General features: G+C 44.2%; 1 protein-coding gene across 1 annotated transcript in view; it reads left to right on the top strand.

Moving 5' to 3' along the window:
• Positions 1 to 19220, top strand: part of SLC9A3 (solute carrier family 9 member A3) — a 313153-nt gene extending 293933 nt beyond the window's left edge. The window contains exon 16 of the mRNA XM_018558948.1: positions 18908 to 19220. Within this exon, the coding sequence (XP_018414450.1) occupies positions 18908 to 19152 (245 nt within the window). The 3' untranslated portion in view covers positions 19153 to 19220. The remainder of the gene's footprint in view (positions 1 to 18907) is intronic.
• Positions 19221 to 19545: the final 325 nt, after the last annotated feature.

Here is a 19545-nt window from a genome sequence, read left to right as displayed (position 1 = left end):
CGCCAGAGTTAGAGGCTCTTTCCTACCCAATATCTTTCTGAGCCTCCGGATTCTGGGTCCCATTTCAGGACTACTAATCTTAGGAATACTGCATAGCAGTTTCCCTTCAAGAAAATCACCCGGAAACCCCTCACCCTGCATTGGTGAGAACTTCTGACAAACTTTTTTTTTTAATTTCCCTTCATCCCCTTAAAGGGACCATGACCTAAATAGTGGGGAAATACATCGTCCATCCAGGATGCATTCCTGGCATCCTGTACATAACTCTCCCTGCCTTGACATGGAGGTGTCAGAAAAGGGCATCAACATTTTGGTGACTTTTCACTGGTCTGTGTTCCACCATAAATTTGAACACCTGCAGGGACAAAAACCATATAGTCACTCTGGCATTTGTATGCTTGTGTTTCATCCACGTTAAAGGAGCATGGTCTGTTACCCACCAGATCTGCCTACTGAGCAGAAAATACTGCAAAGAGTCCAAAGCCCATTTTATGGCCAAGCATTCTCGTTCCACTAGAGCAAGGGCCAGCAACCTGAGGCTCCAGAGCCGCATATGGGTCTTTCATCCCTCTGCTGCGGCAAACTGTCCAGGGGCGGAACTACCCCTGGGGCCCTGGGGCCTGAGGCTGTGGGGGGGCACAGTGAGGTCCGGTCCTGGGCACCCCCCTAGTGGAATATGCAGCAGTGCAGGGTCCCGGGGCCCCGCACTGCCGACGAGCTTCTCAGTAAGGGGGCAGGTCTTGTGACTCACCTCCTCTTCCGGCCGCATGCCTAGTAACAGGCGTCGGGAGAGGAGAAGTGTGTGTCACATGCTAATGATATTGGAGGCCTTTGGTTAAGGGGCGGGGCCAAGCCTGGATAGCCTCTACCTTGTTCATCTGCGGCATTGCACACCATCTGGCTGTGATGCTGGCTGTGAGGCTTGGCAGGTGAGTCCGAATGAGGAGCAGTAGGGGGGGGAGTGCGTTACTAAGCCCAGAGTCCAGTGCGTTACTAAGCCCAGAGTCCAGTGCGTTACTAAGCCCCCATATACATGCTATACATAGCATAAAGGTAAAAAACGATATATGCAGTGTTATCTTCATTTTAGATGTCAAAAGGGTTTTGTGGCTCCCGGTGTTTTCTTTTTCTGTGGGAAACTGGTCCAAATGGCTCTTTGAATGTTTAAGGTTGCTGACCCCTGCACTAGAGTGTAGTATTTCTCAGCGGCTGTCAACTTCCTACTGAGGGAAACCTACAGGGTGTTCCTCCCCATTGACCTGTAGGGACAAAACACCTCTCAGGCCCTCACTAGAGGCATCAGTTTGGACAATAAATTCTCTGGAAAAATCTGGAGCCATCAGCACAGGGCTGTTTCAAGCTCCAGAAAAGTTTCATCCGCTTTATTACTCCTCTGTAACATGACAGACCTTTCGTTAAGTCAGTCAGTGGTGCAGCAATAGTGGCAAAGTTGGGAACAAACCATCGGTTCCTATGCCCAGGAATGCTTGCAATTGTTTCTTGGTTAAGGGGCGGGGCCAAGCCTGCATAGCCTCTACCTTGTTCATCTGCGGCTTTACCAAACCTCTACTCACACAGTATCCCATGTATTTGGCCTCCTTCATCCCAATGGCACATTTTTTATGGTTTATAGTAAATCCTGCTTGTTTCAGTGAGTCCAACACAGCCTGCACCCGGGGTAGATGTGACTCCCAATCTGGACTAAAAATAACAATGTCATTCAAAAAGAGGTGTACCTTCGATGAGGGCAGAGTGTCTTATCCATTGCCCTCTGAAAAGTGGCCGGGGCAGAGTGCAACCCAAATGGCATCCTTTTGTACTGGAAGTGACCCCCTGGTGTGGAAAAGGCCATTTTCTCCCTGGCAGCCCTAGTTAACCAGTTGACATCCGCGGTGTTAAACCCCCTTCCCATCCAGGCCATTTTTCAGTATTCAGCGCTGCGGTACTTTAACTGACATCTGCCAGTACCCCTTGGCGAGATCTAAGGTAGTGATATATCAAGCAGGTCTTAATCTCTCTATCAGTTCATCTACTTGAGGCAATGGATACGCATCAAACTTGGACACTTCATTGAGTTTTCTAAAATCATTACAGAATCGCAAAGTGCTTAACCCTGACTTTTACATGAGGCTCCGTGACAATTTTATGTTCTATTACCCGGGTAAGGCCTGGTAGTTCCAAAAAGATTTCCTTATACCTCTGTAAAAATGTCTTTACTTGCTGAGTTTGGTGTTTAAACAGTGTGGCCGAAATAGGCACTTGTTTCCTCTCTACAGGAGGCCCTGAATTAGCCTCAGCTAGTGCCCGTTCCCTGTCTTGCCAATGTTTTCATACATTTACATGATATATCTAATAGGGCTTTCTCCTTCCTGGTTGATGGACTTTATAGTTTACTTCACTGACTTTTTCCTACCATTTCAAACGGGCCTTGCCATTTGGCCAGAAATGTACTCTCTACTGTGGGTATAAGGACAGTCCCGAGCCTGGAACTGTCTGATCTTGGTGGACCAATTGTACACCCTCCTCTGGGCACCTGTTAAAGCTTAACTCCAGGCAAACAATTTTCACATATGTGATAGAAGATTTCTTACCTTTAATCAATTTAATTATGGTTTCCAATACAGTCATTCATCTACTGAGAAATCACATCTTTACTCCTGCATAATTGATAGAACCAGTCACTGCCATTCCAATTCTTTCCCCTCCAACGGTCTTGCAACAGCCCCGTGTAACTCATTTACAGTAAAGTGGGAGGACCAGAGTCCCAGTCTGACCCCTCCACTGTGTAGTTCATGCATTAGTGTAATGCGAGGACCGGGTCCCTGTCTCACTTGCATTGTTTGACTTCCTTTAGAGGCATGCCGAACTTCCCCAGAATGTGATATTGGAGGCCTAACATATGTGATATTGGAGGCCTCCAAATGAATTTTTACCCTTTTTGGGGGACAGATAGAGCTTTCTTTTGGTGGTATGTAATCAGAATTTTTTTTTTAACTGTTTTCCCTATATTAAATTCTAAAACATTTATTATTATCCAAATTTTTGGTAAAATATAAAAGATGGGGTCACGTCGGGTAAAAAGACACCAAACCTGTCAAGCATTAAAATGGCGCACGTGCGTGAAACCTCAAAAACTACATTATACAAAATTGGCCATAGGCGACGCTTTGAAAGCTTTTACCGCTCATAAGTTTTGTGTTATCAGTGATTGATGGCCCTAAAATGATTGCTCTACATACAACCGATCGGCGACTATAGAGCCGCTGATTGGTTGTATGTGAAACAGCCGCTAACGGCTGTAAAAACGAGCAGGTCTTTCCTGCCCATGCGCGCGCTAGGGGGCGTGTGCGAACAGGAAAAAAATGCCGTCTGGAGACGGCAACCCGCCAATGCGAGTCTGCCGGCCATCCGTTTTTTCTTAACGGGCGGAAGGCAGGAGGCTAAAAAAGTAACCGCTCCAATAATAACTCAAAATATGTGCTTAATGAAAATATACTGTAGTATACTTTCCCTTTAGTGATACGAGTATGTTTTGTCAACAATTGAAAAGGAAGTAATCAAAACAAAAATTCCTGCATTCACAGAGGTAATATATTGAGAGAGAAAAATGCTCACACTCAATAATTACCAGAAGCAGCAAATATTGTATTTAAACATACTTGCTTCCCTAACTTCACAGACATAAAAATCAGACAGAATTGTCTTGATGCCATAGCAACCGTTACCAATCATTCACTTTCTGGACTCTAAACTGTGGTCAGGTAGCTTGGAAGGGCCAATCGTGGGGGGTTTCCAATGCACCAACCATGCCCCTATAAAAGTCAGGCCCAAGACCCTTTGTTCAGTGTGTGTTGGAACAGATATGCAGTAGTTAGGGAAAGCAAACTGTAAGGGCAAGATGGCGGCTGCGCATGCATGCGAAAACCGGATGTGCCCAAACCAGAAGTGCTGAAACCCGGAAGTGCGCGGAAACACGTGCAACGGCCGTCGCACAGGAAGTGATGCAGCTAATTGGATCTAGCTCACCATATAAGAACGAGTCTGCCATTGCTCCTTTGCTGATGGTCTTTTTCAGCTAGTTGTTTCTGTGCCTGCTCCTGCTTTGCTTCCTATGACCCAGCTTGTTTTTGGACTTTGCTATTTTGGATTGCTGCCTGCCCCTGACCTCGTCCTGTTTCTCGACTCTGCTTTTGCCTTTCGATTGTGTACCCTGCTGCCCGGCTGGCTCCGACTTCTGGCTCCCCTGACCTTGCTTCAGCCTCCCATCTCTGCCTGGATACCATCCACTCAGAGGACTTCTGGACTCATCCTGCACGGCACTCGTGCTCCTCGCTGTCTGCCTGCTCCCTCTCCCTACTTCCAGGGGTAGAGAGACGCGAGCCACAAGAGAAGCCTCCTCGCCTTCCGGTCTCTTACCAGGTACGTGACAGTAAAATCAGCCAAAAATGTCAGAGACCGAGAGGAGTGCTTTCTCTATGGACACACTTTGCCAACAACTGACAACCCTTACTCAGGCCGTGACTAACCTTCAGGAGGGCTACTTCCAGTTGGAAGGATGCATGGTTTCACCCCCTGCATTATACCACTGACCTCTGCACTCTGCGTTACAACTGACCTCTGTACTTGCGTTACACCACTGACCTCAGCATTACAACTGACCTCTGCAATTTAATTTTACAAATTGATTCAGCTGCATTAGGTCCCACACAGCAGGCTTCTGGGGAACCACGTGGCCCCTGCTTACATTGCTTCTGCCGCCCACACAGCTCCTCGGCATTGGGAGGGTGTCCCCATGCTGATGGGGACAAGGGCCTCTTCCCCACAACCCTGACCCCGTGGTTGTGGGCGTCTGTGGGCAGGGGGGCTAATTTGATGAATGGATTTGGCCCCTGGCCCGAACCCTGAGGCGCTCAACTCACAATTTTTGACCATTTAGAAAAAGTCATGTAGCCAGTTTTTCAGCCATGCATCAAAACCGATAGATCTTAATTTGTAAATTACACATTTAAGGGATACTGTATCAAATGCTTTAGCAAAGTCTAGATACAGCACACCTACAGGGCTTCTTCTGTCTAAATTTCTACTCACATCCTCATAGAATGTTAATAGTCTGGTCTGGCAAAAATGTTCCTTCATAAATACATGTTGGTTGTTATATAATCTTATAATCACATTATCATAAGCAAATTTGTGTGTATAGACTTGTACCATTCCCTTAAATATTTTTCATACTATTGATGTTAAGCCCACTGGTCTATAGTTACCAGATGAACTTCTTGTCCCTTTTTTTGAAAATCGGTACCACATTTGCTTTCTGCCAAATAGCCGGTACCATTCCTGTCATTAAAGTGTCCAAAAAGATTAGGAACAGTGGTCTGGCTATGACTTAGCTAAGTTCTTTGAGGACACATGGATGTAAACCATCTGATCCTGGAGATTTGTTCACATTCAGTTCTTCTAGACTCTTTTTTACACGGATCTCTGTCAGCCACTGAGTTACATATAATCTATTGTTATAAGAATTACTACCTTGTTTATTAAACCCATCTGTCTTCTGTAAAGACTGAATGTATTTAACACATCTGCTTTCTCCCTGCCCAACTTCCCCTGTTTATTTTTTATGGGACCTCAGAGCCGCCGTCAGGGGGGTACAGCAATCACTCTTGTACCGGGCCCAGACCCCATCAAGTCAGTACCGGAGCCCGAGCCGACAGGGGCTACCCCTAGGGAAGAAGGATGGTCCTGCCCACTTGCCATAGTAACCAATTGATGGACAGGCTCCTCCCCTCCTTTCCTAAAGGTTTCCAGGCACTGTGCATTGATGGAGGAAAGGAGCCTGTCCATAAACTAGTTACCATGGAAAGTAGGAAGGGCCTTTTGCTGGGCAGGCCAATCAGTGTCCTGTCTGCTCTTCTGCTCCGACTCACCCCATGATTAGGCACCACCTATCCGGTGATTAGGCTCCAACCCTGCATCTCTCGCAGTCCTCTGTGTATTCGACAGGAGCTGAAGTGCTGACCTGGGGTAAGTAGCAACGGGTGAGTAGCTTAGAAGAAACGGGGTGCACAATGTAAGACAAAGTATTGAAAAGTGTGCAGAAGTTAATAATGTTGGAAGAGAGCTATAGCCTGCTGCTTTTTTCTGACACTGTTAACTTCTTCACCCTCTGCATCCCTCTTCCTACACTGCTCACCTCTGCACCCCCTGCCATAAATAGTGCAAAGTGTGAGCAGAATAGGTTGAGAGATGCAAAGGTGAGCAGAGTGGATGCAGAGGGTGCAGAGTTGAGCAGAATAGGAAGATGGGTTTAGAGGTGAGCAGTGTAGGTAGAGGGATGCAGGGGGTGCAGAGGTGAGCAAAAAAGGAAGAGGGGTGGAGGGGATGCAGTGAAGAGCAGAGTAGGAAGATGGATGTGCAGGGGGTGCAGAGGTGAGCAGAGTAGGAACAGGGATGCAGAGATGAGCAGAGTAGGAACAGGGATGCAGAGGGTGTAGTGGTGAGCAGTGTCGGAAGAGGAATGCAGGGGGTCCAAAGGTGAGCAGTGTCATGGACCGAACGCCCGACAGTATCAGGAGAGAGGAGGGGACACGGCGGCATACCTTATCCCGCCGGGTGACTGTCCCCTCCTCTCTCTGCCGGCGTCCATCACCAAGATGGCCACCGGCAGGTATCAGAATACTGCCGCTCGTGCGTGATAACGTCACACGCATGCGCAGTGACGTCTTGGCTGGGTGACACTTGTTTACCGCTCCGGGTGTCACCCAGCCTCGGGACGCCCCATTGTTGGAAAAAAGGGGCAGATGTGAACCAGGGTGCTGGGGGTCTGTGCATGGTGTCTTGGAAGCTGGGTGTCAGACTGTTGGGAGACACCAGTGTCAACTCTACACCTTCAGTAGTGGAGCGATCACACAAAATCAAGAAGTGGCGGCAGCATGGGTGAGTGGAGGAGACCTGCACTGAAGGACACAAGTAGTACTGCATGCAATGAACAGATGTGTCACCTGCCTAGTGCCTGCCAATCTACCTCTTAATGATAGCATAACTGCAAGGTAGATCAACAGACATACATGGCAGGCACTAGGTAGATGCAAAAAAGTGTATGCTCAAGCAATAAATGCATGGGAATACATATTTTATATTCCCATGCCTTTATTATATAAATATAAAAGTATGGCAATGCAGAACATGTATTTCCTTACTTTTATTGTATTCAATGGGCTGCCTTAAAGTGGAAGTAAAATGTGTTTATAAAAAAATGCTAATGGACAGGTTTTGATAGCAAAGACTGTGCAAGTCTCTTCTACCAAAAAAGTTCCTACCTGCCTGTCAGCAATTTATTTTCAGTGTACAGACCCAGCATGCTGGAATGAAGTAACATGCGCAGGAGTTACATCATGCCAGCCAGCCAGCCAGCCAATCAAAGAACCCAGAAGAAAACCGGGAGAGTATGGCAGTGCCAGCGACGGAGGGGAGAGCAGACAGCAGTCATCCATAATGTGCTAATATGCTGTGCAATCACCTCCAGAGCTCTATTTTTTTTAAAACTACTTTACTTCCACTTTAAGGAAGGTTTTGGAAGAAAACTACTGGGCCTTGGTCTCATCAAGGGTGAGAACCTCTGCTCTATTCCTCATGCACATTAGAGCACACTGCAGCATCTCAATGTGTGCTGCTTAGTCGGGGGGGGGCACTGTCAGGTACGGTGTAAGGGGGCCCCAAGATTTTTTTTTACACAAAAATGTTTTTGTTTTCAAATAGACATAACAATTAAACAGAAAACCAACTTAAATAAATTTGAAAGCATAGACAAAGTAGTCAAACATTAGATATTTTAACATTACATTAGATATTTTTAAAAAATCAACAATTAGGAATGAACAACCAAAATGAACCATTGGCTACGTGGATAACACCCCAATAGAGGGAACCACTGTAATCTGATTACGGATGTCTAAGCCCCATGTGTGAACAATAACAGGGTGGAATGGGACATTGGGAATAGAGTGAAGTCAGGAAAAGGGGTATAGAGCATTAAATAGGTTTAAACTGTAATAGGGCGGGTAGGCACATAACACATTTCGCAGGAGATCCCATCAAAGCTGTAGATGGATTGGGTCAAAGTTCAACAAATTATCATAGTTGATCCAAGCCTCCCAAATCTTCTCAAATTTAGTGTAGGAATCATCCAAGATAGTTGTGTAATGCAGTTTTTAACTTCCATATAACTAAGCACAGGGGATTTCCAGGATCTAGCAATTGTTTGTTTAGTGGCCATGAAAATGTTGGATATCAAGCATTGTTGATTTTTGCGTAAACCCATTATGGGCTTATGTAGAAGCGCTTCCCATGGATTTTTGATCAGATTACACGCCAATACAGTATTAATTAGAGCCTAAATTCGGGTCCATAAACGTATAGCCTTAGCACAGTCCTACCAAATATGTTTCATAGTGCCCTGATGTCCATTGAGGGGAGTGAGAGGGGAAGAATTTGTGGATGTGTGTAATACCAGCGAAATAATACTTTATAGGAGTTTTCCTGTGATAGTATATTTCGAGAACAAGAGTTTATGTTCCTCCAGATTGCTGACCAATCAGTTTCGGAAATAGATGAGCCTAAATCATCTTCCCAATTGGTTTGGTAGAGCATAACGGATTGTGTAAGAGGTTCAGATAGGGAGTACTGGATTAAGGTTATCAGGCCAGGTGAGTGTGGATCACACCTACATCTGTGTTCAAAATGGGTAATAGAGTAGGGTGGAGAAGTTAAACAACTCAATGATTGTATAAAGTTACAAATTTGGTGGTAGTGGAATAATTCAGTTAGTGGTATTTGGAATGAGTCTCTGAGCTGAGCAAAGGTATGAATCCCCTGGGGCATGAGCATGGAGAATATATTTTCTAAACCAGCCGTCGTCCACCAGGAAAACCTTTTTGGGTGGACCATCCCAGGGCAAAAGAGAGGGCAATGAGTAAGCGACAGAAGGGGAAGGTGTGGAGAAATTAGGCGGCCCGTATATTTCACAGAGTCCCATATCCTTAAAGAGTGTTGCATGGCAGGACCCAGGCAAGGGGGTCTGTAGGAGGGTGGGAGACACAGTAAATTAGAAATTAAAGTGGGGAAGGCATCTACTATATCTATGGAAATATGTTTTGGAAGAGTGTAAGAGGGGCTATTTGCGCTGCTCTATAATAATTCAGGAAATTAGGCACCCCCAATCCCCCTTGCAGTCTGGGCCTGAAAAGAACTTGGTTATGTATTCGTGGTTTAGTCCCTCCCCATATAAAATTGGAAACATCTCTTTGTATTATGCGAAGTATATGGGAAGGTACCGATATTGGCAAAACTCTAAATACATACAGTAACTTTGGAAGAAAGGACATTTTAATATCATGGATAAGCCCTATCCACGACACACGAAAATCCTTCCATGAAATCAGGAGCTGTTTAAGTTGGCGTAGTAATCCCGGGTAATTTGCTTGATAAAGTGTAGAATACAAAGGGGTGAGTTTAATTCCCAAGTATTGAAGGGAGGAAAACCACGGGAAAGAGTATCGTATTAGTAATTGTGATCTTGTAGTTTCCTGTAGAGACACATTCAACGCTTGTGATTTAGATGGATTAATTCGCAAGCCTGAGACTGTCGCAAATTTGTCCAATAAGGCAATTAAGTTTTGGTAGGGAAGAATGTGTCAACGTTAGCAATATGTCATCTGCAAATAAAGAAAGTTTAAGCGTGTAGTCAGCTATTGATAGGCCTGTTATTTCCGGATTCGATCTAATCGAGATCGCCATGGGTTCAAGGGCTAAGATAAATAGAATAGGGGATAGTGGGCACCAAGATTTTTAATGGTGGCCCTGTGGGGCCTACATATTCTGACTTTACCCTTTTACTATTTATATATTTGAAGAATATCTTAGTGTTTCCTTTACTTTCTATAGCTGTGTGTTCTTCATAGTCAATGTTTTGCCATCCTGATTGCTCTTTTTCATTTGTTGTTGCAATCCGTGTAGTGCCAAAATGCCTGATGATAACTCCCGTCTTATATAAATGAGAAAAAAAGGCCTTCAAAAATTATATCTTTTTACCTTACTATTTAACCACTCAGGTTTAAATTTTGTTACTTGTTACTTAATGGAATGCACTTGTGAATGTTGTTATTTAATATGTCCCTATAGCATTCCCACATGTTCTCAGTGTTCATTGTAAGGAAGATTTGGTCCCATTGAGTCTCATAAATGTGTGTGTTGCAGCTTATTAAAGTTAGTCTCTTTAGTTTAGCATTCTTGTCATACCAACATGTCTATGTTCTCAGAATTGACCATGAACTTTATTACATAGTTTATTACATAGTTACATAGTATTTGGGGTTGAATAAAGACATACGTCCATCAAGTCCAACCCATATAGGTCCACGCATCATCTCATTCTTAGGGATACTGGTATCCCTGGCTATTATGGTGCCTCAAGAAATTGTCCAAAAGTTTCTTGAACAAATCTACACTCTTGGCTGAAATCACTGCCGATGGCAGTGAGTTCCGGACCTTAACCGCTCTTACTGTAAAGAACCCTCTTCGCCCATTGTGCTGGAATTTTTTCTCTGGATGACTAGTTTGCATTTTTTGTTAAATTCCTTGTAGTTAAGGAACGCCAATGCCGTCCCTTCCATCTTACATTTTATAAATGCCATTGTAAGCAACATGCCCGTTCCGCGTATGCGCCAAGTACCGCTAGGCAGAAGAATACGCGCTTGCGCACAACGACCACTTCCCACAGAAAGACGCGCAGTATGGCGCACAGGAAGTGATGCGCAGATGGAGCGTGTTCTAAAGAAAAATGTGCCAAAGGCGCACAGGAAGTGATGCACAGATGGAGCGTGTTCTATGAAAAAGGTGCCAAAGGCGCACAGCAAGTGACATAATTGATTGGTTCACTTCCCTATTTAAACCAAGCCGCCTGTCACTTACTTGCTGGATTGTCTTATCAGCTCCTGTCTGTGTTGTGTCTCCTGTTTCCTGTCTTGAATATTAGATTGCCATTGCCTGGATTTTGACCCGTTCCTGCCTCAACTACCTGCCTTGACTGCCGCCTGCCTTTTTGACCCTGGACTGTTTTGATTATTCTTCTGCCTCTTGCTTCGGTACTGCAACTGACCTCCTGGATTTTGACCTCGGCTTGCCTCGACTTTGAATTCTGGATTACTCTTCTACTTGCACGGTTTCATAACTACTGGCACTCATGCCACTCGGTGTCTGCTTGGCCTCTGTCACCATCCTCAAAGGGCATGTAGACACGAGGTGCAAGGGAAGCCTCCTCAACCATCCAGTCTCCCAGACCAGGTTCATAATAGCCTCATTCTCTTTGCCTTAACATGTAGTTTTACAGTTTTATTTAGCCATATAGGTTGGAGTGAGCCCTTTCTGTATTATTATATTTTTTATCTAAGAAGAATGTATCTCCATTTGATTTAAGTCATTTTATTTTTAAGTTTAAAAGCTCCTCCAGTCTTTCTACCATTTCCCCCCCCAGAAATGCTGCACCTCCCCCATTAAGGTAGTATCGGTGGCACCGGTAGTATCTCTGAGAAAACTACCGTGTAGGTCCTTTCCTTCATCCTAGCACCTAGGTCTCTGAACTCCCTTTTTAGGACACTCCAATTTCCTCCTATTTTGTCATTGGTGCCGATGTGCACCATGATAACTGGGTCATGCCCAACCCCATCTAGTAATCTGTCAATTTGCTCCGCAACGTGTCGAACACGGGCCCCCGGTAGGCAGCACACTGTTCGACGCTCACGGTTCCGATGACAGATTACTCTGTCAGGCCGCCTGATGATGGAGTCTCCCACAACCAGGATCTGCCTCTACTGACCCTCCATCCGACTCCCCTCCTAGCTGGAGCAGTCACTCCCCCTCCGGATAGAGGAGGTGTCCTGCTCCAGCAGAGTCCCCCCTGAACTAGTATCTCCAACATCATGCAACTTGGCAAACTTATTGGGGTGAACCAGATCAGGGCTGACATCTCTAGCACTCTTCCCTCTCCCCCGCCTTCTAACAGTAACCCAGCTCCCCACCTCGGGATCCTGCTCCTCCAACCCCCCCTCCACCACAGCCTGGTGCGTTATGTCCAGACTCTTTTCCATGACTGTTATGCTCCTAAGTGTTGCCAGTTCCTTGCTTAGATCCAGAATCTGGGTTTCCAAACAAGCAAGTCGCTCACACGCTCACATCTCGCGCAAATGTATTCCCCCTCGAACGCATGTTACAGGAACGCATACATTGCGCACGACATGCCCCTGGTTGCACACCCACTCATGGAAGACATTATTTTATTTCACCCTTCTTATTTATTTATTTACTTTTATATTATTTGTATGTAAATCGAGACTACTAATTTGTGTATTTATTTATCTAAGGTCTAGTGGTTCACAAGTGGCACGTTCAATAACTTGTTTGTTAAACTAAATTTAATTTATACCACCGCCCTGGAATAAGTTACCACCGCCCTGGAATAAGTTATAGTATCTCCCAGTGATTAGCTTTTACTCTGCCCTGCGGTTAAATTATATTAAATGACATTTAATTAAATTGCACTAGCGACTAGGGGTTGGATTTATTGTTTTTCTTTATTTTCTTTTTTCTTTTTGTTTATTTATTTATTTTTGCACTGTGACAGTACTGTAATACTTTATAAAACTAACGGTTTAATATAACACTAACAGTACAGTATATGCAATATACTAAAGTAGCCCCCCCCCCCCCCCTTTTTTTTATTTTTTATTTTATTTTTACAGCCCAGACACACTGATATTACCCTGTGATCAGTGTTTCTGAAGGTGTCCCTTCTTTCTTTATCTGTAAACAGCTCTGTGTTGTTCAAAATTAGTAAATCTAACAAAGCATTTTTCTAGTTGGGGCTTCTACCATTTGTCCCATAAAAGTTTTTTGTACTAGGTTCAAGAAGTGATGTGACTTATTTGAGTGGACAGTTTCTTTTGCCCAATCAATATCGGGGTAGTTACAATTATAACATTGTATTTGTTCCCCTCTTTTTCTATCTGTGAGTTGAATCTCCTCCTCCTTATGTTAGGGGGACTATAGAATATACCCACCAATAATTTACCTTTTTTTGCCCATTTTGATCACCATTAATAAGGATTCTGCACTGTTCCCAGTCTCGTGATGTAATTGTGCACATTCACTTCCTTCAAAAGGAAGGCCATCCAGCCAGGTTTCTGATATTCCCATGAAGTCAAACTTTTCCTCAAGTAGTAGAAGTTCCAGCTCTTCCATTTTGTTCGCCAGACTTCTAACCTTTGTGAACATGCATTTAATTTTTTTGCTAGCATTTTTGCTTCAGCCAAACATTCTGCATTGGACTCAGGTAATGTAGTTTCTCTTCTATCTGTTGTGATCTCCACTTTTTCTTCTATTTTCCCCACATCTATGCTATGCGACCTTTTAGATCCCTGTTCACTGCCCTGAATAGTCCTTTAGTCCCCCAGTTTCTAGTCTAAAAGTTCACCAACCTTTGTACCATTTTCCCCCGACAAAGCTGCACTCTTTCCATTAAGGTGCAGTCCATCCGTACTGTAGAGCCAGTAACCGACTGAAAAGTCATCCCAGTTCTTCATGACTGTCTTCTGACTGTTACCTAGCTGCCCACTTCTGGATCCTGCACCACCGTACTACCCCCCTCCAATAAACTGGCTCAAGCCAGCGTGGTCAATAAGGTCCAAACACCTCTCCATGTTGGTAATGTCCCTCAGTGTTGCCAGCTGATTCTTTAGATCCAGAATCTAGGCATTCAAACAATTTGCACAATCTTGCACAGCAGTATTCGCCCTTGAGCACTATTCTAAAAGGCCACACGGCTCAAGCGCATACATAAAGCATGATGTGCTCCGGTTAGCATTACCACTCCTTTCGATCATGTCCCTGGCTTCCTAATGGGGGTTGCACAAATTTAATTTATTTATTTTTGTTGTTTAGTAAGGTAAATTTATGAAGTGATATAGATAATATTCTCATGTTTAATCTTAAGTCCTTAAATTCTACACCGAGTGGCTATCACCATAGTGCACTGCCCCAACTGTTATCCCTGTAATGCAGTGCCCAGCAGTTAATACAGTAACACAGAACAACAGCAGTTATTACAGTAACACAGTGGCCCAGCAGTTATCTCAGTAAAACTGTTCCCTAGCAGCTATTACTGTAATGCAGTGGCCCAGAAGTTATCACCCAAATGCAGTGGCCCAGCAGTTATAACCGTAATATAGTGCCCCAGTTATTGCCATATTGCAGTGCATTGGCTATAACTGCATTGGCAGGGTTTCCAACTCCTTGAACAAGAAGATTGTAAAAATTTGAATTTTTTTTTTTAAAGGGCAGCATGCAAAGGGCAGCTTTGTCTGAGTCAGGAACAAGCAGTACAACGAAAGCCAACTTGTGTGAGGGGAGCTAACCTATGCCCTTTGCTTTTTTCCCTGCAGCTACACCTCCAGTGTGGTGAGCTAAAGCCTCCAGATTAAATAAACATAATGGCAGCTACATTACTGGTAGACTACAAACAAACAGTATGTTTGTAGGTCATGACTTGGCTAGTGTTGGCCCTGAGACAATAGAAAGTTTTTCTTCTGCTGCTGTGCTGTCAGTGCCTGGTCACCTTGCAGTGTGTGCTCCAGCAGGCACACCAGAGGGACTGCTTTGGTACTCCCTGCATTATTGTGGCTCACTATTCTTGTGGCCTCTTAGAATAGTGCCAAAATATTGCATGCATCCTGAATAAGGAGCCACTGTAACCACTGCAGCATGGCCATCCTAAAGTTTCAGTGTGTAAAAAAAAAACAGTGTGTATCAAATGGTTGGTGGGCAGTTTTGTGTTGATGCTGCATTTTGGCTAGGAGAACATTTGGTGGCACACTGTTCTGGCCTGCCACAGGATACCCTAAAAGCCACGTGCCTCTGAACCACCATATTTAGGACATTGACCAGCAAGGTACATGTGTTAACTTACACAGCCAAAGGGTGTCCAACAGGACAGCACAAGCTGGCATGGAGTCAGCCATGTCTCATCCTGCTTGTCCCTGCTTGACCCAGTTTGATTCCTGTCTCTGATGCATGCACCATGGCACCATTTTGCTTTGGATCTTGCATAGGCTTTAGGATGCTTGGGGGAGATTGGTAACCCCCAATCTCCCGAAAGCATCCTAAAGCCTATACATGAGGAGTGACCACCTGAGGAGAAATGGGGAGAGATGACCGCACTGTCACTGCCGCCAAGGTGCGGCACACAGCACCGCACCATCGGCTCCAGTGGTGTGCCCTGTGATGGTAGCTGCCATCACGTAGCTGCCAAAATACTGTAAGTCACCAACACTATACGCAGTTTTGATCCAATCGAACCATCACAAGAGCATGACAGCCTCACCCTGCAGAGAGATTTTCCAGCCCGCAGGACAACAATAAAAGCAGACTGAAAGCCATCGTCCCTGGGGTTGTTTTTTTTTGCAAACAAAATCAGCCACCACATGTTTTGATGGAAACATGCACTGTTCCCAGCAAATGCTGTGACTATTCAATGAACTTCATCAACTTCAGCCTGTGAACTTCATCAATGCCTGTGTCAGGGGAAGCAGGGGGTGTTACCTCTACTCGGGGACCACGGGCACGGGTTCCCCTTCAGCTCGGTAGAACACCTGGTGCCCGAGGTGCAGGTGCGCATGCGCAAGTCACGCGGCGTGGACGCATGCGCAGTACGCAGGCTGCGCGCGCATCCCCGGGAGTATAGCGTTCCTGCATGATCTGGCTATCAGGTGTGAGTCTTGCTGGGGGAGGTTCCCAGTACACACCTTCCATCTTCCTCGCCTGCCATTGGTTCCCGGGGAGGGAGGCCTCCTGGTTGTCTTGGTGACCAGGGGGTGGTCCTACCTCCCCTGGCTATAAAAACCTGGCCTGAGCTCTGGCTTATTGCTGAGTTATTCCACCTTATGGTGAACACCTAGCCTCCCTGCTGATCCTCCTATTGCCTGTTGCCCCTTTGTATCCTTCCCGATTACCGATCCTTGGACTGTCTTCCGCCTTTGAACCTTCGCTGCCTGCCTCGACCCGGATTGGACATTGACTACCCCTCTTGGATTATCCCTAAACTTGTACCGCATTTCTGGACTGTCAGCTGCTTACTGCCAGTGGGTTCCTCATCTCACTACTAGCTCCCTGGGACGTCTGACAGCCTGTCATAGTCCTTCAGACAGGACTATGACAGGTTTTACAATACAGTAGCAATCTTCACAAAGACAAGGATACTTTAAGTACTTATTTAGACCGTAGAGAAAAGCTTAGTAATTTTAAAAGATCTTTTTTTTAAAGGAAACAGTGCAAGAAAAATATACAGAATTAAGGTCATAGAAAAGAGAGACAAATATAAGAATAGTAAAATAAAAGGGAATAAAAATGAGAGTACTTAACAACTCCTGGTTTTTGTGAGTCCTAGTAGAGTCCAGACAATGAAACAGAAGAAAGATCTGGATAGGGCTCTTCCTCAAGTAAGGCTTGCAAAGGTTCCTTCTTGATTTTAAAGGGGAGTTCTTCTTTGATGGTACACAAGCCTCTTTTGATGTTACGACAAGAATTTCCTTGCTGCCTTCTGCAGCAGCTTTTTGTGGGCCCTCTAGAAGATGACTTTTCATTTGAGTTTTATGATAAAACTGGGCCAATTCACGCCAGCCATAAAGGAAGGCCTGAATACACAACTCTGTGGTAATTTGTGTGAATTGAAGCCTTGCAGAATCTCTTAAACAGACACATGTTTGATGGGTAAATTGAAGCTTTGAAGGCTGGTCGGATTTACTTATATCCAAAAGTGATGAACTTCAGTAAGTTGAATGAGACAAAGATGGAATGTTCTAATGAATATTGAGATGCCCTGCCTTGCATCCTTGCCAGTCACCATATTATTTGCCTAGTCTACTGTTAAGGTAATATACAGTTCCTTGCCCATACATGCTGGCTGACAGTGAGGTCCAGTGAAACGGATATATTGCCACTCCACATGCTGTTAGAGGGCAAAAATTGCTTTTTGGCCTAAAAAATTGTCTGGGTACCTATGTCAACCCCATCAGAGAATAGATTAATCTTTATTATCTTTATTATAATCTAAATTATTGTTTCATTTTTTGCTTTATTTACATTTTGCATTTGTTATGTTATTTAGAACAATATTTCAAGTTTTGCAGTTCCTACTAAGCACACCTGAAGTCTGTATCTTGAATATTTTGTAATTGGGGATATGGGTATGGGAGAAGGGGTTCAGGGAATGTGGGGTTGTGGTTTTGAAGTGTTTTAGTGCATTCTGTTGTGACATAAGTGGCTGTGACATGTGCCTAAGACCCCTTTCAGACAGGGGGGGTCCAGTCAGGTTCGCCTATCAGTTTCTCAGGCGGACCCGTTTGAATGTCTAATGTAAGTCTATGGGCAGCCAGATATAAATGGCCGGCCGTCCATTTACATGGAGTTTCCCCCGGCTACGGCCAGGTCCTGAAAAACAAAGGAACAGTGTTCTGTTTCGCCAGACCTCATCATGCTGGATCGGGGGTAATCTGATGTAAAAGAACACAATTCAGTTTGATTTCCTATAGACTAACATGGGGTTCGACCATTTAAATTTTTCCCTCCATCAGAACATGGAGGAAAAAACTTAACAGGCACGGATGTCACAGTAGTAAACGGATCCCCTCCTGATTGGACAGTGTGAAAGGGGCCTAAACATGCTGAAAAATCTACTAGAATGTTGAACTTTGGATAATGTAGCTAGGAGAATTGTAACTTCTCAATATTTTGCTGTGTTTTTGTTGCAAAAAATGTCAGTGAACCATGAGACTTTTGCATCAATAACCATGACATTTGAGTGGTCATGGGCTTTGAGAAGGATAATGTCTTGATCCCGGTATTTTAGCAGTCTAGCCAGCTTTAGGTGATTTCCAGGTGGGAGGGGCTAGTTTAGTGCTCTATGAGCCGGTTGTACGGCAAGTAATGGTTTAAGAGGAATCAAAAAAAGCCCTAAGCTTGTTTTAAATGTCATCTAGCTTTTCAGCATTAGATTTTTGCAAGGAACCGGTTTGCATCATTCTTAACAGGTCTTTAATATCACTTGTTCCTTCTAAGGCCAAATTATGATCCTTTATCGTTTGTATATCATCTTCATTTAAGTGTGTTTCACCCCTAGAGTGTTTTTCTCTCTTTCTGCATTGCATGTATAAATGCGTGTCTTCCAGTGTATTCACAGTTAGCAGAGTGTTCGCAGATGAACCTAATGCCGATGTGATCTAAGCTACAGACAGGTTTTGCTGGCATTCCTGCACCAGTACACATGTTGGCAGGTTTGAGGCAGTTTGCAGGACTTTTTTGGAGGCATTTGGGTAAAGTACTCCAGCTTAGAGACAGTTTCTTTCCCCATCACCCTTGCTGATTATGCACCTCCTTGTGTCCTCGTCCCATTTTGAGGAGGCCTCTCCATCTGACATGCCTGTTTATAATTTTTAGTATCACTTGGCAGCGATAGTATAGCTGGATGGGTAACGCCTGCAGAAGCTGAACTCGAAAGTGAGTTGAATTGGAGAATTTTTCCAAATCAGCTATTTTGTCCTAGATTGTTCACTTCTCCTGTCTTCTCTAAACCCTTCACCCTTTATTGAATAGCCCTCTATTCAATTATACTCTTCTGTGTGTTGCTGGTTTCTGAAGATCTAAACACACTAGGCTTAATTCACAAAGTAATAAGAATCGCTATATTCCATAACAATCTTAATTTTATAAAATCATGATCAATACTGTACGTGTGTTTTAATGTTAACATATTATGTCCTTGGGCCTTGTATTAAACTAAACGTTTTACAAATTCTAATTTTAGGATTTGATAATCCAGTTTTTTCATCTGATGAGGAGCAAAATATCCCTATGAAGTTTGCGCCATGGTTGTACAATGAAGATGCAGTAGTTCCATCTCAAAGAGCACAAGTCCAGATACCATATTCTCCAAACAACATCAGAAGGCTCACTCCATTACGTAGCAGCAACAGATCAGTTGATTCCTTTTTGATAGCAGATGGCGCAGAGGAGCAGCCCAGGTCATTTCTTCCAGAGACAAACATGTAATATTTGAGATTAAATCTTTTGTTTAAAACATATTGTTAGAGTGGAATTTCAAGCTTTAGCTTCTTACAAAATTGTTTTATATATGTATATATATATATTAATTATACACCCCAAATATACAAACAAAAATCCACAAATACAAGAGCTTAGAAATCATCAATATTAAATGTCCATCAGTCTATATAGCGAGTCCATCCACAATACTATGATGTAGGCAATAAAGCTTCTTCTTCCTTTTGCCCTTTGTCATAAAGCTGTACTAGGTACATTTGGATACACAATTCAAGAGGGAAAAAAAGTCGCAGAGCCCTTTCAGACGGGTGGCCCAAACAAGTCCACCTGTCTGTTTTTTAGGTAGACCTGATTGGTTGCCCAGTGTCTATGGGCAGCTGG

The sequence above is a fragment of the Nanorana parkeri genome, unplaced genomic scaffold (genome assembly GCF_000935625.1).
Source record: "Nanorana parkeri isolate BGI_ZX_2015 unplaced genomic scaffold, ASM93562v1 scaffold370, whole genome shotgun sequence".
Lineage (NCBI taxonomy): Eukaryota > Metazoa > Chordata > Amphibia > Anura > Dicroglossidae > Nanorana > Nanorana parkeri.
The sequence above is the reverse complement of the archived record's forward strand: the minus strand, read 5'-3'. Positions and strand labels throughout refer to the sequence as shown.